The 23,545-nt window shown below is 43.6% G+C and overlaps 1 protein-coding gene across 2 annotated transcripts in view; it reads right to left on the reverse strand.

Annotated features, from left to right (window-relative positions):
- Window positions 1-5,562: 5,562 nt before the first annotated feature.
- The window catches only part of si:ch211-251b21.1 (uncharacterized protein LOC571720 homolog), a 53,548-nt gene continuing 35,565 nt past the window's right edge, over window positions 5,563-23,545 (reverse strand). The window contains exons 7-10 of one of the 2 annotated variants that reach the window (XM_052108427.1): window positions 11,623-11,837; window positions 10,321-10,540; window positions 8,813-9,057; window positions 5,563-6,822 (exon numbers count right to left, since the gene is read on the reverse strand). In XM_052108427.1, the coding sequence (XP_051964387.1) occupies window positions 6,727-6,822; window positions 8,813-9,057; window positions 10,321-10,540; window positions 11,623-11,837 (776 nt within the window). In that variant the 3' untranslated portion in view covers window positions 5,563-6,726. The remainder of the gene's footprint in view (window positions 6,823-8,812; window positions 9,058-10,320; window positions 10,541-11,622; window positions 11,838-23,545) is intronic. The other variant, XM_052108426.1, reaches the window with a different exon arrangement.

Here is a 23,545-nt window from a genome sequence, read left to right on the forward strand (position 1 = left end):
GCTTGCATGTAATAATATGAAACTTGGAACACTTCTAGATCTCATCGGGCCGAACAACTTTCGTGCTCTAAGTTTTACGCCAGCCCAACAGGAAGTCGGCTATTATAGGTTGTTTGGAAACACATGCTCTGGAATTATATATATTCCTCCTAGAGAATTAATCCAATCGCCACCAAACTCGGTCAGCATGAAGTCAAGACATTGAGGATGCTACATTGCGGATGGATTTTTGATATCTCCAACGTTTTGGCCGTGGCGAGAAATTAATTTATGAATAAAAAGGACAGCATAATAATGGGAGCATAAAAGCAATCCATACGACTCCATTGGTATAATTCATAATTCCCACAGTGTACTTGCTTGTTATATTAGCTACTACAAAATATATAAATACATTTACTATCTTAACTTTAATGATCTACTTAACATAATGATAAATAATCGTAAAATATGATATCAGTATGCTATGTATTGTGAATACACCCATGTTAAACATAAAAATGTACTTCCATTGCATATCATAGGAACACATAAGTGTAAATTATAATTACATTAATAAACCTGTACAAAGACCTCCAGATAAATACTGGCCTTCTGGATTAACACATTTAAGTGCTGCAAAAGATATTGGCCTATGACATCCTATGACATTAAAAATTATTCTACATTTGAATTACCTCATAGATGTGACTATTGTGGTTCACGGTCATAGGCCCTGTCCCAAATGGCACACTTCATATGAATTTTCAGTCTTGTGTACTTATTTCATGTGTCCATTAACTCCATGAGACCGTAGGGTGTCTCATTTTTCATTTTAGGTATCAGAAGGGTGCTCACGCATACTTTGTGGTTGATATGTGCCCTCGATGCGCACTTTTGCAGAGCCCACACTGATGCAAGGTCTACAGCACACATCTTCATTTTTTTACGACTATTGGGGCACTTTTGGGGCTCTTAACGTGCTCAAAAACTCTTGAATCTTTGCACACGCGTCAGAACCCGCGGCTGTCAGGGCCGGGCTGAAGCTGGTACCCGGGCGTGGCAGGGGGGCTCGACAGCGCCCCCTGGAACAGGGTCCAAAAACTTGGTCTATAACTCAAACACGCTTGCATGTAATAATATGAAACTCGGTGCACGTATAGATCTCATCGTTTCATATATCCTTCATACTTTTACTTTTTACCCCAGACCAACAGGAAACCGTCTATTTAGGGTTGTTTGAAAACGCACGCAATGGAATTTGGAATACTCCTCCCAGAGAATTCCACCAATCGCCACCAAACTCGGTCAGCATGAAGTCAAGACATTGAGCATGAAAAATTGCCGGCAGATTTTTGACATCTCTAACGGTTTGGCTGTGGCGAGGAAACGAAATGATGGCGTAAAAGAGAAACAGGAAGTGTGTTATAACTTCTGCATACATTAATTGATCTCCATGAAACCGCAGCAGCGTGATCGCTGGAAGAAGCCGATCGCATGGATGTGACTATTGTCAGTCAAAGTTATAGCGCCACCAACTGGCAGAAGGAAGTGTGTCACTTTCAAAATGCTTTGAAATCACCCACTTATTTTTACCCGATTTACTTAAAACTTTAGGTGTATAATGTAAACACACGGCAGATGTAGACATGTGAAAGGATTATTGATATCTTCGATACTGTCGCCGTGGCAACGCTTCAAACTCGAATATTCTTTTTTGATGCTTTTGAGACTCTTAGCATACTTGAAATTGCATGAAACTCGACAGACACATCACATTTATTAGCCAGTACACATGTGCAAAGTTTCAGAAACGGGCGTGGTGCAGGGGCTCAGTAGCGCCACCTTTTGACAAAAGTGGGGGTTGCTTTACACTTTGACCCACAGTCACAAAACTCAGGAATTATATTGTTCTCATCGAGCCGGACAACTTTCTAATTTACAGTCATTAGCTCAGACCAACAGAAAGTCAGATATTGTGGTTTGAATGTGGATATTTTGGAGAATTTTCTCTCCTCTCTCACTGACCCTACGTCTCTCTGTGTCTGGGGGAGGGTGCTGATTTTGCTGAGGAGTGAAAATGCTTTTATTTTTGTTTTTCAAGGTTTTGGGGCCCTTAACGTGCTCGAAAACTCTTGAAACTTTGCACACGGGTCGGAACCCGCGGCCATCAGGGTCGGACCGAAGATGGTACCTGAGCGTGGCAGGGGGCTCGACAGCGCCCCTGGAATGGGATTCGAACACTTGTCCATATATCAAACATGCTTGCATGTAATGATATGAAACTCGGTACACTTGTAGATCTCGTCGGGCCGAACAACTTTCGTGCTCTAAGTTTTACGCCAGCCCAACAGGAAGTCGGCTATTATGGGTTGTTTGGAAACACGTCCTCTGGAATTATATATATTCCTCCTAGAGAATGAATCCAATCGCCACCAAACTCGGTCGGCATGAAGTCAAGACATTGAGGATGCTACATTCGGACGGATTTTTGATATCTCGAACGGTTTGGCCGTGGCGAGGAAATTGATTTATGACTAAAAAGGACACATGAAGTGTGTTATAACTTAGTTAGTTCTATCTACAGTTACAAAACTCGGTGTGTATATTGTTCTCGTCGAGCCGAACAACTTTCTAATTTACAGTCATTAGCTCCGACCAACAGAAAGTCAGATATTGTGGTTTGAATGTGGATTTCTTAAAATTTTTCTCTTTCTGAGTGACCCCTCCTCCTCCCTTTCTGTGTTTTTTCTCTCAGTGTCTCTCTGTCTGACAGACAGAATGGGCCTGCCAAATTTTTTTTTGTGTGTGTGTGTGTGTGTGGGAGGGAGGGGAGGGGGGGGGTTCTCTGTTGGGTTTAGATTTGCTTTTTGATTGTTTGATTGTTTTTCAAGGTTTCTGGGACTTTTGGGGCCCTTAACATGCTCGAAAACTCTTGAAACTTTGCACACAGGTCAGAACCCGCGGCCATCAGGGCCGGGCTGAATCTGGTACCCGGGCGTGGCAGAGGGCTCGACAGCGACACCTGGAATGGGATTCAAACACTTGTCCATATATCAAACATGCTTGCATGTAATAATATGAAACTTCGAACACTTCTAGATCTCGTCGGGCCGAACAACTTTCTAATTTACAGTCATTAGCTCAGACCAACAGAAAGTCAGATATTTTGGTTTGAATGTGGAACACATTTCAAATTAACTTTGAAGCTCCAAAAAGCACATCAAAAGTAACATAAAAGAAGGGAGTGTGTTATAACTTCTGCATACATTAACTGATCTCGATGAAACTTCAGCAGTGTGTTTGTGGGAAGAGGCCGGTCGCATGGATGTGACTACTGTGAGTCAAAGTTATAGCGCCACCAACTGGCAGAAGGAAGTGTGTCACTTTCAAAATGCTTTGAAATCACCCTCTTATGTCTCAAGTGAACAAACAGACCAACAGAAAATCAGATATTTTGGTTTGAATGTGGAACACATTTCAAATTAACTTTGAAGCTCCAAAAAGCACATCAAAAGTAACATAAAAGAAGGGAGTGTGTTATAACTTCTGCATACATTAACTGATCTCGATGAAACTTCAGCAGTGTGTTTGCGGGAAGAGGCCGGTCGCATGGATGTGACTACTGTGAGTCAAAGTTATAGCGCCACCAACTGGCAGAAGGAAGTGTGTCACTTTCAAAATGCTTTGAAATCACCCTCTTATGTCTCAAGTGATCAAACAGACCAACAGAAAATCAGATATTTTGGTTTGAATGTGGAACACATTGCAAATGAACTTTGAAGCTCCAAAAAGCACATAAAGGCAGCATAAAAGCAAGGAAGTGTGTTATAACTTCTGCATACATTAACTGATCTCGATGAAACTTCAGCAGTGTGTCACATGGATGTGACTATTGTGAGACAAAGTTATAGCGCCACCAACTGGCAGAAGGGAGTGTGTCACTTTCAAAATGCTTTTAAATCACCCTCTTATGTCTCAAGTGAACAAACAGACCAACAGAAAGTCAGATATTTTGGTTTGAATGTGGAACACATTGCAAATGAACTTTGAAGCTCCAAAAAGCACATAAAGGCAGCATAAAAGCAAGGAAGTGTGTTATAACTTCTGCATACATTAACTGATCTCGATGAAACTTCAGCAGTGCGTAAATTATAATTACATTAATAAACCTGAACAGAGACCTCCGGATAAATACTGGCCTTCTGGATTAACACGTTTAAGTGCTGCAAAAGATATTGACCTATGACATCAAAAATTATTCTACATTTGAATTACCTCATAGATGTGACTATTGTGGTTCACGGTCCTAGGCACTGTCCCTGTCTCAAATGGCACACTTCATATGAATTTTCAGTCTTGTGTACTTATTTCGTGTGTCCATTAACTCCATGAGACCGTAGGGTGTCTCATTTTTCATTTTAGGTATCGGAAGGGTGCTCACGCATACTTTGTGTTTGATATGTGCCCTCCATGCGAACTTTTGCAGAGCCCACGCTGATGCGAGCTCTACAGCACACGTCTTCTCGACGGTCAAAGTGAGGTTACGTTATTGCCCATCGTGCACAGCGACCCTAAAGGCACGGGGGTGGCGGTGCCACCGGCTTGGGCCCGCCATCGCTGCTCGCAGCTATAGTTATTATTATTTTTTTTAAATTACGTGCAGATCTTCATTGTCAAATTCTGAATGTTTGAAAAGATGATTATAAACTGCTAAATGATGTCTTGTGTGATTTTGGTGCTCACCTGGTTTAGTCAAAAAGCGATCGCTTTGCTTTTGCTGTTCTCAATGCTGAAGTGACTAAGAAGTCGAGTACAGGCTCAGCGTTCACATGTTTCCAGGTGCATTCCCATACAGTTCTACATTTTATGCGATTTTATAAGAAAATACAATGCTGAGAATGCTTCTCCATGGTTTCGTCCTTTTGATAAATAGATCACCAAATAATACCACAAATTTCCCCTCCAAAATGCAGGTTTGAGATTGGCCAGTTCTCATGAAATTTAAAAGTAAATTACTGTTATTATTTTCCCGTTATTTTTTCCCCTAAAGAATACAGCTCAGTTTGACAGTAACATACTGTAAACAGTGTCTACAGTAAGTTGCAGATGGAAATACAGCAATAATACAGTCAAAACAACAAAGATCATTTACAGTGTACCAAGAACATGTTGCTTTACAGTTGCCAACATTTGGTACAAAACAAGAGTTTTAATGGGCCCTGTTGGCATATAGGTGTCAAGACTCAGGGAGACTTATGAGAGGGAAGATGGGGTAATTTGTGGCTTCCAGGGAATGATGCTTTAACATCTTCAAGGTCATTGTTTTTATTGTGATGTTTCTTCAATGTTTAAATATGTAATTTATCTGTATTTATCTCATTTTAATTTATAAAACTTTCTATAGTAAAAAGGATATCAGATGTTTTTATACATTCTTTAAGAATCAGATGAAAGCTGGTAAATTTGACTCAAAAACTCAATATTTAGTTATATTAATTTAATTTAGTTAAAACTTACACAATTCAATTTGAAGATATATTTATGAAATTGAAATGTGCAAATCTTAATAATAGGCTAAAGCTGAGTCACACAAACCTGAATAAGCTGGAAGAAATCTGTAATAAAGAATGGGGCTAAAATCACATCCTGAACAGTTTGTGAACCTGGTAAAACTCAAAAGGTGTTGAGATGACAAAAGTGGGTCTACAAAACATTGAAATGTGAGAAATGAACACTGCAAACAGGAAAATAGGCTAGAGCCAGATATTATATTTTCCATTAAATGTCAATATTTGCCCCCTGGATCTGATTTTCAGGGGCATTTTTTTTTTTTTACATTAGCACTTGTTTTCTACTCATATTAAAAGTAAATATTTACATAAATTCTCTATCTGAGTAATTATATCTTATGTTATATGCAATCATATACATACCTAGGCCTAGAATACAGTAGAATATGAAGAAATACAGAAAAACTCGAATTTCAGGGGCACTTTGGGTGGCATTTTCCCCCAACCCCCTGTTATTTCTGTCCCTGATACAGTCATTGCAGAAAGACAGCATTCAAAAATCTGCATGCTTTCACTTAATTGTTCTGCTTTTAAAAGTGATCTCAATAAACCAGAAATAAACAGGTTGAATATAATACCTTTGTCAGAATTCTGGGCTTTTTCAAACTCTTGTGTATTTTAAATATGCTCCAATTCAAACATTTTTAAATTTTCTGCAATCTTGTATTATGGAACACTTAGTTCCAGTCCTCTAATTTGATTGGACAAGTGGCTTTCCTAGAGCTCTAATTTTTAGTATAACAGCACTGGGACATTTCATGGTTTGTATCACTCCACTTGTCTGTGGTGACATGGAAAGCTTGATGCTAGGGATTCTTTTGGAATTATTTTTATTGGCAGAGAAAAATAAAAAAGAACTAACAGGACAAATTTACTCTAAAAATATTAGTATCTCTATATTAACTTGTTATTATAGAACTGTTGAATAAAAGCAATAATCACACTCGCAATTGTGCTGTTGTGCTCAAAGAATATAAAATGCTATGTTATTGACGTATCATTGAATTATTGATGTATTATTCATTTACCAATCTAAACCTTATACAAGGTTTAACAAACAAAAATGTGTCTATAGATAGAATGCTAAGAGTATTAGCCAATTGAATAAGTTGTAAAATAACTTTGTGATGGAGATACTGAGCATTATATGAACGTGTCAGTGCATTGATGAGATTCAGCCTTTGTTTTTGTCAGAAGATCCCGGTTTCATCACCTTGCCACCTCTGAAGCGCTGGCTGAGTTCAGCTGACAACACAGAGCAGCAGGATTTCTGAGAGAAGAGGATGTTGAAAGTCATTTTCAGTTTCAAAATCTGTGCAAATACCCCCTCATGACATCCGATGGCCATGCCATTAAATAATTTTTTAGTAAGATTCGATATTCTCATTATTATCAAAGTGGTTTTCAATTTAAGTAAATAAGATGTTTCTTCAACTGATTGAGGTCAAACTTGAAAACAACAAAAACAATTGTAGGTGTTATAGGTATATTGTTGTATAATATTTGGTGTGGCTACTAAACATAAGATTTCTTTAAACCAAAGCACTAATTGCAAATTAAATTATTATAGTTTATAGTTTGGATGTGCTCTGTTTGACTGAAATCTGGCTTAAACCGGATGAATATATTAGTTCAAATGAGTGTACTCCCCAGGCTAATGTGACATTGTCAGATATAAATAACAAAAATCTCTGTCAGATATAAATAAAAAAAATCTCTGTCAACTTTTGCCCTTACCACAGTATACCTGGGCCGTATTCTGATTTTCTTTGGTAGTTACTGTGGATAGAGCTTCAATAGTTGGAGACTTCAATATTCACATTGGGATTAGCATTTATTGATATTCTTAACTCTCTTGGAGTCAAACAAAATGTGACGAGACCAACTCATTGCCATTATCATATGCTAGATTTAATTCTGTCATTTGATGTTGATAATCTGGAAATTCTGCCACAGAACGATGACATCTCAGATCATTACCTAATCTCTTGTATGCTGAGATTAGCTAATTTCACTCTATCTACACAATGTTATCGTTCAGGTAGAACTATTCTTATGACCACTAAAAATTCACTTCTTATTAGCTTCACTAATGATCTTCCAGACTTGTTTCAAATACTCAGTATGCCAAAAAGTTTATAATAACAGAAAATATAAACACAGTCTTCAATAGCATTCTTGATAGTGTTGCCCCCTTCGATTAAAGAAAATCAAAGAAAAAGCCTCACACCATGATTCATTGATCACAATCATGGTCTCAAGAGGCATCTCAGAAAATGTGCAAGTGGAGGAATACAAAATTAGAGGTATTTTGTGGTGCATGGAAGGATAATGTCTCTGACTACAGACAGGTACTAAAAACTGCCAGGTTAGTATAACTCACACAAACTCATAGAGGTGACCACAACAATCCTAGGTGTTTATTCAGTACTGTGGCTAAATTTGGGAGAGTTTTAATTCCCAGGGGTTCCTTCCACTCTTCCAGAGACTCCTCTTACAGCGGCTCTGCCCACTCTTCCTCCAGCAGCTCCTCCGTCTGACACAGTCCTGGCTCCGTGTCCGCCTACCAGGGTTCCTGACCCAGTCCCTGCCCTGTGGCTGCCTCCCAGGTCTCCTGACCCAGTCCCAGCCCTGTTTATGTTTAGGAGTGGCAGGAGTCGCTCCTTAAAGGGGGGCTGGCTATATCACACATGAGACTTTTGCCCTAGCGGCCACCAGAGGTTGCTGGGTCTAGGACAAGGCTAAAACAGTAGGCTACATTCTTTATGAAAAAGGCATTTAAAAAGTACCAAAAATAAATGATAACGGATTATTAAAAAGTTTCCATGTTCAATTGCCCATAGTTGAAGAAACACCCGATCGTGTATACAGTCAGCTGGTCTAATAGTTTATATAGTTATATAAACCTGACAGGGGGATCAGGCACATTATCTGCAATCAACCTTGAAAAACTAGTTTACCTAGGATAATTGGTGTTGTATTAAAATCATAGGCTGGTCAAACCAAATACGGATTAAGTTTTTCATGTTAACTGCACAGTATATACAGTATACATGCATACTTTACATATATAATATGGCATATTATATGGTTCTGAATGATTACCATACTAATGTACCATGGTATTGACATAGCTTTGATACCCCAAGGTATTATAAAGAATACCATGATATTGTCCAAAAATGTATCACGGTGTGGTACAAAACAATTCAGTATTACCCTGGCAGTTTATTGTACCATGGACATAATGTGCGACTCACCTGCTGAGTGCTAGCGATGTTGCGTGATTTGGAGGCCAGTTCCATGAGCGCTATGAAGAGTCCCAGTCCGAGACCCAGCGCCAGAATTAAGAACATGCCCTTCAGACTGGCCGGCTTCAGTGGAGAGCTCTTGCCATTTTTAGCCAAACAACTGCTCACCCACCACTTACTGCGCAAATAATCCAGCTCACCAGACTCACTCAGTTGGAGAATAGCAACACTCAGGTTTTTTATCAAAGGAGAACCTGAGGACATACACACAAAGTGAGACTGTTATGCTAACTTACAAAAACATGGTAATGACATGGTACATGTTCAAAAAATCATGGTAATGCTGTGGCACGTTTTTGTAAGATTCATCATCATTAACTCATCATCATGCCATCCCAGATATGCATGACATTTAAATTTTTTCAGAAGAACACAAACTAAGATTTTTAGAAAAATATCTTTGCTCTCTAGGTCCATACAATACAAGTGAATGGTTATCAGACCAAAATGTACATAAATAATCATATTAGTAATTAATATGGCTCCGGTGTTTAAATCCATATCTTCAAGAAGCTATATAATTAGTGTGAGTGAGAAACAGATAACATTTTTAAATGTAAGTCTTTTTTTTTTTACTCTAAATCTCCACTTTTACATCAGAAAGTCACATATGGTGCCTGTTCAGTTTCACTTTCACATCTAAAAGGGAAAGTTAAAGTGGAGATTTTGAGTAAAAAAGGACTTAAATATTGATAAAATTAAAAAGTCAATCACATCTGGGATGACATGAGGGTGAAAATGATGAGAGAATTTTCATTTTTGGGTGAACTATCCCTTTATATGTATTAGTAGATTAATTCTTGTAAAATCAGCTAAAAGCAAACACACAAATATATGCAAAAACAAAAAGCTGGATACCCTTGGAACTCTTATTAACTAAAAAGCCTTTATTATCACATGGCTTAATACAAAAGGTAAAATAGCCCTTCTACGCGTTTCAGTGTGAGCCTATGTCAGGGAGAGTAACAAACAAACTTCACACAGATGAGAGTAATATCATTCATTTAGAAAGTCACATAAACAACTTGTTAACTTAGTTATTGTTACTTGCTCTTATAAATATGTGCACTTGATATAACATTCCTCTCATGTGAGCATTGTGCATCATAATCTGCATTTTTGTTAACAGTGTTTACATTTACATTTATATTGAATACATATATTTCTGATTCGTAAATTAGAATTTTTAAATAATTGTATTTAATTTTGTGCCAGTTAGACCAGTATTGCCAATCTAAAACCATAATATAGGCTGGTTTAAACTAGTTCAAGATTTAAGTTTTTCAGCAGGGCTGATGATACCTATAAAGTTGTTTTGTTTTTCCTCTCAATCTGTAGTCTTCATCTGAGAGTGAGTATACATTCGTATCAAACTCAAACCAGAGAAAAAAATATTGGGTACATTACTGAAGTATTTTATTTTATTTTAAGTGTGAGGAATAGTGTAATGTACCTACCCAAAGGAGCAGCAATGCTGTAACCCCTCATGCTGATGATTTCTGGGGCCCGTGTCAAGTTACAGTACCTGGCCACTGCCAGATCCAGAAACACAGACTCGCCGATGAATGCATAGTTGCCTTTCTGTGCCTTGCGGATGCCTTCTTCTGTACTGAGTGAATAGCTTTGGGCTTTCTTAATGTGCTCGTAGATTCTGTGGTATGTTGGGTTGTTGGAGTTCTGTTCAAAGGCAGATAAGAGTTAAAGAATGATTGACATCTGTTGAGGGCAGGTCATGTAGTGGCATTATTTAATTGATTTGGCACAAATTGACACACAACCCCTCACTATAAATCAAGGACACTGTCCTTTATATAGTATTTAGTTTTAATTGTCTCCATTGTCTTCAAACAGCTGTCGGTTTGTTGTCTGTTCAGCTGTGCATTGCTTGAACAGCTGGAGCTGCGCTTACTGCCCCTTGCTGACTCAGACTTGCAAAAATAGGGAGGAGGCACTTCAAGCTTGAATTGCTTACTTGGATGGTTGGACAAATTCTTATAACAGAATTTAAGTACGGTTAGGGGGCATGATTAATTGCGTTCATTTTTTAACTCATAATTTTCACACTGAATGAGCGTGTTACATCGGCAGCTTTAATATTATCTGATGAAATATGAGAAGATTGTTCTTGTTTATGTCAAAATGTAACCACAGTCAAAGCAAGGAAGATTTAGTTACAACTTACATTACATTACCTGAAAATTATAAAAGCCATTTCTACAATTCTGTGACATTTAAGTCCACAGTAAAAGTTTTGTTATTTATATTGTTTAATTTCACCTGTTTACGATTTCAATAATTTTATAATTTATGTTACACACTACTGTGGGCCTTTTTTAACATTTTTATTGGTTGATTCTCAAACACAATACAGAATAAACTAAAGTATACATGTACAGAGTCAACCATAATCCACCTTTAACCCCCTATCCCCCTCCCAGTCCCCAACCCCCAACAAACATTCCCATGGTCTAAGAGTATATAAAAGTCTTTAGGGTGTCCATATGTCCTCTTTTTCCCAGATATGTCCTCTTTTTCGCGAAAATTTGCGAAAAGATATAATCAAATATTTATAAAATGTGAGGGGTGTACTCACTTTTGTGAGATACTGTATATATATATATATATATATATATATATATATATATATATATATATGTATTATGCTAAAAGAGTGTCTTTTTCACTTTTTCACGCGATTCACAAGTTTTCATTCATAGTAATTGTTTTTAACCCTATCATTCCACCCCAACCTGTCTTACCTTGAAGAAGGCAAAAGTGGAGGAATCTTTAATGGTGCCATACTCGATCAAGTTTTGATTGGCAAGGTCTTCAAAACTCTTGATTGGCAGCTGTTTGTCTGAATGCATCCATGAACTGAGGTTGGCAAAGTAACAGGCAAGCACCACTAATGAAAACAGCCACCAGATGGCGGTAATGACCCGCCCTGATAGGGCCTTGGGGTGAGGACCAGCACCTAAAACACAAGTCAAATTTACAATAATTTTTGGCAGATTCACTATTGGGGTACCATGCTGCTTTTTATGGTGGTTAGAATGTCTACACCTAATTGAAAAATTCCAATGCAAAATTTCCAAACACATGATGAAATGTACTCCCTGCTAAAAAACCTAGACCAGCTAAACAGGCTTAGCTGATAACCAGTTTAAATGGCCAATTAAAATCATTGCTAGTTACTACCATTATAAAGTATGTGTCACGAATGACGGTGAAGGTAGACACGGGACGAGGATCTAAATGCAGCAAGGTTTATTAAAAATAAAAGGCAACACAAAAGAACACGAACAAAGGAAACATCCACGATGGGAAAAGGTAAACAAAACACGAAAGGCAAACCAAGGGTTAACATAACACAGAAGGCAAAGCAAGGGGATAACTGTGGCGAAAACAACGACGGAAACATGGGAAACAGGCATCTACATACAACAAAGACCGACAGGGGAAAGGAGAAACAAACAGGGTTAAATACACAAACACAATGAAGACTAAATGAGACACAGGTGAGAACAATGAAGAGTGCAGGCAGTGAGAGAGGCCAGGAATTGTGGGAATTGTAGTTTATACACAGACAGTGAAACGCGGGGCGGACAACAAGGAAAACGTGACATGGAATGTGACGTGCTGAGTGAAACAGAAAACACGGACCCGACCACAAGGAACGTGACATGGAATGGGAGAAGTGGCGTGTGAAACAGACAACACGGGGCAGACAACACAGGAATGTGACATAGCCCCCCTCAAAAGGACCGGATTCCAGACGGTCCTAAGAAAAGGAATAGAAAAAATAAACAAAGGTTCAAGGAGAGGGGGGCTGGACAAGGGGGAAAACAGACAGACCAAAGGGGCCACAAGGGACACAAAGACAGACTAAGGAGGCACAAGGGACACAGAGACAGACCAAGGAGGAGTCCACAGGGTAGGGATAGGCTTAGGAGGCCAGGGAGGTATCGACCGAGCAGGAACAAGTTTAGGTGGTCTGGGAGATGGCCGTAGAGCATGGGCCAGTTCAGGGACCCTGGGAGGAGGCCATCGGACAGGGACAGGTCCCGGAGGCGGAGCTGAGAGGGGCTCTGGAGACGAAGCTGAGGGAGGCTCTGGAGGATCAGGAGGTGGAGCTGAGGGAGGCTCCGGAAGCTCAGGAGGCGGAGCTGAGGAAGGCAGAGCCGAGGATGGCTCGGGAGGCCCAGGAGGCGGAGCCGAGAGAAATCCAGGGGGCGGAGCCAAGGGAGGTGGAAACAAGGAAAGCTCTGGGGGCTCAGGAGGCGGAGTCGAGGGAGGCTCAGGAGGTGGAGCCGAGAGAGGCTCGGGAGACGAAGCCGAGGGAGGCCCCGGAGGCCGGGCCGAGGCTGGCCCAGGAGGCGGAGCCGAGGAAGGTTCAGGAGGCGGAGCCGAGGAAGGTTCAGGAGGTGGAGCCGTAAGAGGCTTTAGGGGCGGAGACCTGGAAGGCTCTGGAGGCGGAGCCAAGGGAGGCCCCGGAGGCCGGGCCGAGGCAGGTCCAGGAGGCGGAGCTGAGGGAGGTGGCGCCATGGGAGGTTTCAGAGGCGATGACCTGGTAGGCTCTGGAGTCTCTGGGGGCAGAGCCGTAGGAGGATCGGGAGTCTCTGGGAGAGGAGCCGTAGCCGTAGGAGGCTCGGGGGCGGAGCCCTGGGTGGCTCGAGAGGCGGAGCCCAGGAAGGCTCGGGAGGCGGAGCCCTGGAAGGCTCGGGAGGCTTGAGAGGCGGAGCCCTGGAAGGCTCGAGAGGCGGAGCCCTGGAAGACTCGAGAGGTTTGAGAGGTGGAGCCCTGGAAGACTCGAGAGGTTTGAGAGGCGGAGCCCTGGAAGGCTCGGGAGGAGGAGCCCTGGAAGACTCGAGAGACTTGAGAGGCGGAGCCCTGGGAGGCTCGGGAGAAGGAGCCCTGGAAGGCTCGAGAGACTTGGGAGGCGGAGCCCTAGGAGGCTCGAGAGGCGCTGGCTCTTGGACGGTCCTGGCTACTGGCGCTGGCCCTTGGACGGTCATGGCTACTGGCGTTGGCCCTGGGACGGTCATGGCTGCTGGCGCCTGGACGGTCCTGGCTGCTGGCGTTGGCCCTGGGACGATCATGGCTGCTGGCATTGGCCCTGGGACGATCATGGCTGCTGGCGCTGGCTCTGGGACGGTCATGGCTGCTGGCGCTGGCTCTGGGACAATCATGGCTGCTGGTGCTGGCTCAGGGACGGTCATGGTTTCTGGCGCTGGCTCAGGGATGGTCGAGGCTACAGGCGCTGGCTCAGGGACGGTCGAGGCTACAGGTGCTGGCTCATGGATGGTCGAGGCTACAGGCGCTGGCTCAGGGAAGGTCGACGCTGGCTCGCTGACCGTGGCAGGCGTGGGCGCTGGCTCGCTGACCGTGGCAGGCATGAGCTGGAGCGGATGCTTTCCTTCTCCTCCTCCTCCGGGCGGAAGAAGTTGGCAGCGCTGGCTCATCGATCCGGGTAGGCAAGGGTTCAGGCTTGACAGCCGGAATCACGAGGGGTGGTTCCTCGGGCGCGAGTCTCCTCAGAACGAGACTCACGTACTCCCTCCATGGGTGCTCTCCGGGTTGCGGCGCCTCTCTCCACCGGGATGACGGCAACCCGACCCAGTAGATGGTCTTCAGGGTGTTGTCGTCGAGCCCGGTGTGGATGGCGACCGTGGAGAAGAGTCGTGAGTACTCGCGGACGGGAAAGTTCGCCCGGGCCAGTTCGAGGAAAACCGCTGCTAGATCCATTTGGTGGTCGGTCTTTCTGTCACGAATGACGGTGAAGGTAGACACGGGACGAGGATCTAAACACAGCAAGGTTTATTAAAAATAAAAGGCAACACAAAAGAACACGAACAAAGGAAACATCCACGATGGGAAAAGGTAAACAAAACACGAAAGGCAAACCAAGGGTTAAGATAACATGGAAGGCAAACCAAGGGGATAACTGTGGCGAAAACAACGACGGAAACATGGGAAACAGGCATCTACATACAACAAAGACTGACAGGGGAAAGGAGAAACAAACAGGGTTAAATACACAAACACAATGAAGACTAAGCGAGACACAGGTGAGAACAATGAAGAGTGCAGGCAGTGAGAGAGGCCAGGAATTGTGGGAATTGTAGTTTATACACAGACAGTGAAACGCGGGGCGGACAACAAGGAAAACGTGACATGGAATGTGACGTGCTGAGTGAAACAGAAAACACGGACCGGACCACAAGGAACGTGACATGGAATGGGAGAAGTGGCGTGTGAAACAGACAACACGGGGCAGACAACACAGGAACGTGACAGTATGCTTGGGGTACTTTTATAATGGTTTACCAAGCTGGTCTACCTGTAACAATAACCAGCTTAACCAACTTGTGACAGTCACAGACCAGTATTTTCCATCCAAAACCAAAATTTAAACAGTCCAAACAGGAATTAAAACACTTCTAAAGCCAGCGCCACACTAGCCGATATTTCCAGTGATTTTCAGATGTGCGCTTGATTGACATAATCGCCAGCCAGGCAGAGGGAGATGAAGCGTGCATTAGCGTCTGCTGGCGGGAGGTCGTTAATCACTTCACCATAGGGAATCCCAGCTGAGTTATGCCGAGTTTACACTACACGATTTTAAGCAAGATTAGAAGAGTTGGAGAGAAATTGCTAATTCTCTTGGACAATCAGGTAAGCAAATAGGTAGATTTTACAGTAGGAGATACTTTTTCATATTGTAACCAATAAATATATGATGCCTTGAGGCAATTAAAAACATACACATCATATTCTGAAATGCATAACATATGATCATGCATTTGTTTTCGTATCTCGTATCACTTCTCGTGTATATTCTGTTGTGAAATGTAATTTGGAGTCCAGGCAGAGTCATCGGAGATTCGTCAATAGTAACATGTCTTGTAATGTATTCACCCCTGTCACGGATTCGTCATGTCATTTGAAAACACTATGACTGTAGTGACAAGACAGGCAGTTGTGAAATATGAACGGTACCACGATCCAACGTCTTTGAAAGTCGTGTAGTGTATAGGAGCCATTAATGGCTTTAAAAAAGGAAAAAGCACATCAGACTTGCTTGAAAAATTGTTCTGTCACCTGGGGGGGCTCTTGTGTTCTTGTCAAGTCAAGTCAAGTGGTTTTTATTGTCGTTCAACCAAATACAGTTAGTACAGTACACAGTGAAACGAGACAACGTTCCTCCAGGACCATGGTGCTACATAAATCAACATAGGACAAACACAGATCCACATGAGACTACACAGACTAAAAAACATTTCTACATAAAGTGCACATGCACAAGTACTGTGCAAAAAGTATGGGACAGTACAATAAATTACTAAAAGGAACAGGACAATAGCATTGAATTAAAGTGCAACTCCGGACATGTGCAAAAGTTGGATGGTGTACAGGTGTGTATGTGTGTCAGTCTAGTCTCTGAGTATTGAGGAGTCTGATGGCTTGGGGGAAGAAGCTGTTACACAGTCTGGCTGTGAGGGCCCGAATGCTTCAGTACCTCTTTCCAGATGGCACGAAGGTGAAGAGGTTGTGTGAGGGGTGTGTGGGGTCATCCACAATGCTGGTTGCTTTGCGGATGCAGCGTTTTGTGTTAATGTCTTTGATGGAAGAAAGAGAGACCCCGATGATCTTCTCAGTTGTCCTCACTATACTCTGCAGGGCTTTGCGGTCCGAAACGGTGCAAGTCCCAAACCAGGCAATGATGCAGCTGCTCAGGATGCTCTCAATAGTCCCTCTGTAGAATGTAGTGAGGATGGGGGGTGGGAGATGCTTTTCTCAGCCTTTGAAGAAAGTAGAGACGCTGCTGGGCTTTCTTGGTAATAGAGCTGGTGTTGAGGGACCAGATGAGGTTCTCCACCAGTTGAACACCAAGGAATTTGGTGCTCTTGATAATCTCCACAGAGGAGCCCTTGATGTTCAGCGGAGAGTGACTCTCTAAAGTCAACAACCATCTCTTTGATTTGTCCACATTCAGAGACAGGTTGTTGGCTCTACACCAGTCCGTTAGCCACTGCACCTCCTCTCTGTATGCTGACTTGTCATTCTTGCTGATGAGACCCACCACAGTCGTGTCATCGGTGAACTTGATGATGTGGTTCGAGCTGTGCATTGCTGCACAGTTGTGAGTCAGCAGAGTGAACAGCAGTGGACTGAGCACACACCCCAGTGCTCAGTGTGGTGGTGGTGGAGATGCTGTTCCCGATCCGGACTGACTGAAGTCTCCCAGCCAGGAAGTCCAGGATCCAGTTGCAGAGGGAGGTGTCCAGGCTCAGCAGGTTCAGCTTTCCAATCAGGTGCTGACGAATGATTGTGTTGAATGCTGAGCTAAAGTCTATAAACATAATTCGAACGTATGAGTCCTTTTTATCTAGGTGGGTGAGGGCCAGATGGTGGGTGGTGGCGATGGCGTCGTCTGTTGAATGGTTGGGACGATACGTTCTTGCTGATGAGACCCACCACAGTCGTGTCATCGGTGAACATGATGATGTGGTTCAAGCTGTGCATTGCTGCACAGTTGTGAGTCAGCAGAGTGAACAGCAGTGGACTGAGCACACACCCCAGTGCTCAGTGTGGTGGTAGTGGAGATGCTGTTCCCAATCCGGACTGACTGAGGTCTCCCAGCCAGGAAGTCCAGGATCCAGTTGCAGAGGGAGGTGTCCAGGCTCAGCAGGTTCAGCTTTCCAATCAGGTGCTGACGAATGATTGTGTTGAATGCTGAGCTAAAGTCTATAAACATAATTCGAACGTATGAGTCCTTTTTATCTAGGTGGGTGAGGGCCAGATGGAGGTGGCGATGGTGTCATCTGTTGAATGGTTGGGACGATACGCGAACTGCAGTGGGTCTAGTGAGGGGGGCAGCTGGGTCTTAATGTGTCTCATGACGAGCCTCTCGAAGCACTTCACGATGATGGGTGTGAGTGCGAAGATTTCTTTGGCATGGGGACGATGGTGGTGGCCTTGAAGCACGTTGGAATGTCGGCGCTGCTCAGAGAGATGTTGAAGATGTAGGTAATAACATCTTCCATCTGGTCTGCACATCCTTTGAGCACTCTGCCAGGAATATTGTCTGGTCCAGCAGCCTTCCGTGGCTCGACTCTATGTAGAGTTTTCCTCACATTGGTCATGGTAAGACAGAGCACCTGGTCGTTGGGAGGAGGGGTGGTCTACCTCGCCACCACGTCGTTCTGCGCATCAAAATGAGCGTATAATTTGTTCAGCGCATCTGGAAGTGAGGCATCTTTGTCACAGACAGCTGATGTTATCCTGTAGTTTGTGATGGCCTGGATGCCCTGCCACATGTGCCATGTGTCGCCGCTGTCCTGGAAGTGACTGTGGATTCTCGGTGCGTGTTCGCATTTTGCCTCTCTGATGGCCCGGGACAGTTTGGCCCTCAGTGTTCTTAGTGCTGCCTTGTCACCTGCTCTGGAGTCTCGGGTCCTCAGCAGCGCACGCACCTCCACAGTCATCCACGGCTTCTAGTTGGAACGTGTGGTAATGGTCTTGTGACATCATCAATGCACTTGCTGATGTAGCTGATCACTGACGCTGTGTATTCCTCCAAGTTGGTGGAGTCGCCATATGTTGCAGCCTCCCTTAACATGTGCCAGTCAGTACACTCAAAACAGTCCTGAAGAGCAGAGATGGCTCCAGCTGGCCAGGTTTTCACCTGCTTCTGAAGCGGTTTTGTGCCTAACGAGTGGTCTGTATGCTGGGATTAGCATAACAGAGATGTGGTCTGAGTAGCCGAGGTGGGCCCGGTACGTGCCTGGGATGTTTGTGTAAACAAGATCAAGTGTGTTCGCCCCTCTCATTGCAAAGATCACATACTGATGGAATTTAGGGAGCACTGTCTTGAGATTTGCATGGTTGAAATCTCCGGCGACAATAAACAGTCCGTCAGGGTGAGTGTTCTGCAATTCGCTAATAGCCCCATACAGTTCACCGAGCACTTCCTTAGCATTAGCACTGGGGGGAATGTAAACTCTGGTAATTATGACAGTGGTGAATTTCAGTGGTAAATAAAAAGGTCCTCCAGCGATGAGCAGTAGCTAGAGACTAGCATAGAGTTCTTGCACCATTCTGTATTGATGTAAACACAGAATCCACCACCGCGAATCTTACCACACAGAGCTGCAATTCTGTCGGCACGAAAGGAGGTGAGCCCGTCTAGCTGAATGGTGGTGTCCGGAACTCTGTCGCTGAGCTACGTCTCTGTGAAAACAAAGACGCAGCAGTCTCTAAACTCACACTGCACAGTCTGCTGGAGTCGGATGTAGTCCAGTTTATTGTCCAGGGAGCAAACATTTGACAGCAGGATAGACGGGAGAGCCGGCAGGCTAGGGTTTGTTTTTAGCCTAGTATGGACCCCGCCCTCTTGCAGTGCTTCCGCTTCCTCGCACACCGATTACGACGTCCTCACCGCTGGGTGCTACCACGCCACCATCTTGGACCAATCAAGAGACCAATGAGCTTCTTCTTTTACTGAAGATCTGACAAGACTTCAAGCTGATCTGAACGTTTTCATCTCACTTAGCTGCATATCCACATTGATTGTCACCAAGTGTTTTTCCTGCCTTTTTTTCCTACACTAAAATGACATCAGAAAGCGTAGCCTCAACATTCTGTTTTTATTGAAAGTGTTTTCTTTACTAACTAAAAGCTGCATATGGACATACCAGTTCTACGGCAAGCCATGAGGGGATAAGTATACAATTACGCACTTTCAAGGTAAAGTTATCTCAAGAATTGCACACCTGGCTCATTTGGAGCATTTGTTTGTGAAACCTGGTGCGTTTTGTCCATTGGATTGGTTTGTATAGGCATATATGAACACGGCATTCACACTCAGATCCGCACCAAGACAATCGGTCCGAGACCACCTGGATGGAGAAGAAATCTGTAGGACAGCTCATCACTGAAATCACTCATCACTCTTCTGTGTGTATGTATGTATGCAAGTGTGTGTGTATGGTGTGAGAGGGAGAGCTCCATGACCATGAGAACAGATACTTTTCTATCCAGAAATAATGCAAAAGCAACAGATGACAGATAACTCATATCCATCCGTGTGTCGGAAAATGTTTATTTGCAGTGCAATCTCTGTCTGAAAGGCGCATTCCGTACCATACGGTAAAGATTTGCATAACCATTACATAAACAATACCCAAATATTTTTACCTGTTCACACATTTTTACAAGTATATAATTTTAACCAGTATATCGATGTATGGGCTAAATCCCTGAACAGTGCACAAACAACGATGAGGAAACAGTTTGCTCACATATGACTTTTATTAATTAAGAACTTAAACTAAAGTTCAGGAGGAGCCTGCTCATCTAATCTGCCAATCCACTTACTGTTGCATAGTATTTAAGCCGATGCTTAACTCACTCTAGTGATAATCTTTCCAGCATTCGGCCCAGCCCCATGTTGAGATATTTGTTCAGCTCTCCGGAGATCAAGCTCTTCCCTTCTGATTATGAGTTCTCCTGTCCTTCAGAACGGTCCCAGACATTTTTCGCAGCCTGTTCTTTTTCCAAACTTCTTCCAGCTCTCGCTTCTGTACCTATCACCTCATAGGCTGCTCCCCTTCTCCAACTCCCATTTTCCCTGTTTCCTCCTCCCTCAGCTCCTCCACTCCAATCTAACCTATCTTTCCACTGAGCAGACAACAATGCGTAGAGGCCTCAGTTATTGGTTCTGCCTCCAAATCCTCCCACCTTTCATTTGCCTACTACTGCAGCCTTCAACTTTTACTCTTGTTTCAGCTGTTCACCTCCTGGCTCCTCCCTGTGCAGTTGCCATGGACCTACCACCAGTATCTGCTAATCTCTGCTCTCAATTCTTAGCAGGTGCTTATGTAGATCTGGCTTCTCTTATTTCCTCAGTTCCCCAAAATGAAATGTGTTCCACTATCAATCCACCAAGTTTTAGATCGCTTTTGGGAGATTCACAGAAATAATTTGTTCTGTGTTCTGTGTTCATAAGGAACTGAATGACTACCTCTCCATTATAGATGAGCTACCCCTTTCTTTCGGAGGTAGTCATTTCTTTACTTACCATAAGCTTTTTCCACCAAATGTGCTGATAGAGTTGCCCAGTGGAATCAATGCCTGTATTGGCGAGCTCTAGATTTAGAGCTTTACAACAAAGTTTTCCTGGGCTGTCAAAATCTTTCTTGTGCTATCTGCAGATCCTTAGATTAATCCCAGCACTAAAGTTGATTCCAAAGTGATAAAATCCACAACATACTGTATGTCCTGCAGTCCAGGAGCAACCTCGGCACACAGAACGTTCAAACCAAAGTTCTGTCTCATCCCGGCAGGTCTGCAATAATTTAAACATCCTGAGATATACAAGACAACGCTGCCGCTTCCTGCATGTGTGCCTGCTCTATCTGTCCCATACGAAAGTCATCTGGAAAATCGAATACAGATCTTGAAAAGTATCTGTGTTCTCCTATCGTTGTCTCCAAGCTAGCTCTGGAACTTACAAATCACCATGGTAAAGCATTTACTTGGTACTTGATAACAGTTCTAAAGTTTCAGCCCAGGTCTTGAAAGTCTACCAAATTCTAGCTCAATATGCAATAATTTACAATCCACTGCATCTGAACCCGAAACTGTCGACATCCTAATATCCAATGAAGTGGAGTTGGGTTTTATGATCGGTCCATTCGACACCCCTCTGTTTAAATTATTCTGTACGCCTGATCGGAGTCGCTAATAGAATATTTTCTGGGAAGAAGCATCTCAAAACCGATCTCTCTGCTCCCCATAGCTGCCTACACAGCCTAGCATAAACAGCCTAATTCCCATAGAGGAATACTCCCTTCATTATCACAATGTCGATCAAGCCATTCACTTGATCAAAATTGCCGGGATGGTAGCTTGGCTCACAAAAGTAGATATAATATCTGCCTTCAAAGTCATGCCCATCCATACAGACTTCTGGCATCTGTTCGGTGTTCGCTGGCGAGAAATGTTTTACTTCACAGTTTATTTAACGTTAGGGTACATATTATCCGAAGCTCTTTGCTGGATTTTGCTGAATAATTATTTAGTGTTTCTCTCTCCAACTCCCCAAATAATTTCCTCCCAGCTGCACATCTGTCTACCATTCAGAATGTCTTTTCAAAATTAGGAGTACCCTCTCTCCTGAGAAAACGTCTAGGTTACTAGTGTAACTCCCATTCCCTGATGGAGGAAACGAGACACTGTGTCGATTGTAGTGACACAAGAGGCTTCTTTCGGGAGCCTCGGATACCTCTGAATATAAAAAATGCCAATACCAAAATGGCGAACAGAATATATATGTCCTGCTCCCGGACATACAGGTATATAAGGCAGGGATCGTGCATCTGTTCAGTCAGGTTCTGCACTGAGGATCCGAGAATAAGGTTCGGTCTTCACAGAGGCTTGGTACAGTGTTGTGGCAAGGGGGACACAAAGTCTCGTTCCCTCCATCAGGGAACGGGGGGTTATACTAGTAACCTAGGCGTTCCCCTTCTGTCACTCACTCGATGTTGTGTTGATGCTGGTGCCGTAAGCTATAGCTTGCCAAGAAGCACGAGCATCAAACTGTACGTAACCCTCCCCGACGCCCCACTAAGACGTCATATTGTTTTTATTAGGTTCCCGGTATCCAACCAAGGATTCTCTTAGGGGGTGGGAACAAGTAATGCTGCAAGCATGGGAGCAGGCCATTCCAGACGCTGCCATTTCTCTCACTATGTTTCTCCTAATAGAGTGTAAGATGCGGCTGGGGCCATTTAACGCTATAACATGCATCGGGGAAAGCATTCTTTTCCAACTCCTATTCTTTCAGGGGGAAAAGACCCAGCGGAAGACCACATTCTGCCTAGGCTGGTTGGGGGTTAAATGCGATGAATAAGTCACATGGGCTTTCAGGCCCCATGTAGAAGAGGTGGAGTTGTAGATCCTATGTAGCGAGGGAGGAGTTACTACAGACACAGCGACCGGGGGGCAGAGGGGAGTCACAGGTCTGCCGGCAGGGTGACTGTACCGCGGAAAATACACACATGGAGATTAAACAGTGATGGCCAAACCCTGTGGAGCACCTATTCCAGTACAGAGTAGTTAGTACCTGTAGTAGGTCTGGTAAGGAATTACACCACTGAATTTGCGGACCAGAGGGTTAGGGAGGAAAGAAATCCAGGGAGCGCAAGTTTAGTGGACTCACCTGGAAGAAAAAGTGCACGTGTTCGCCTCAGTGGAGGGGAAAGGCACCAGCGCAAGCGGTACACCAGGTCAGTCGAAACTGACTCAACCCGGAGATTGTAGAATCTTGCAAAGATATTGGGTGTCACCCAGCCAGCTGCTCTACAGATGTCTGCTAGAGAGGTGCCATTGGCCAGTGCCCACGAGGATGCCGCACTTCTTGTAGAGTGTGCTCGAACCTGCAAGGGGGCGGGCACAGTCTGAGTCTGATAGGCCAATGCGATGGCGTTGACTACCCAGTGGGCAAGCCTCTGTTTGAAGACAGCATCCCCTTTACGCTGTACGCCAAAGCAAACAAAGAGCTGCTCAGAGAGTCTAAACGATAAGGCTGGGTCTACCTCCTCCCGGGGCAGAGCTTTCAGGTTCACTACCTGGTCCATAAAAGGGGTCGTAGGAACCTTGGGCACATTGCCCTGTTAA

The sequence above is a fragment of the Xyrauchen texanus genome, chromosome 37, assembly GCF_025860055.1.
Source record: "Xyrauchen texanus isolate HMW12.3.18 chromosome 37, RBS_HiC_50CHRs, whole genome shotgun sequence".
NCBI classification, from domain to species: Eukaryota; Metazoa; Chordata; class Actinopteri; order Cypriniformes; family Catostomidae; genus Xyrauchen; species Xyrauchen texanus.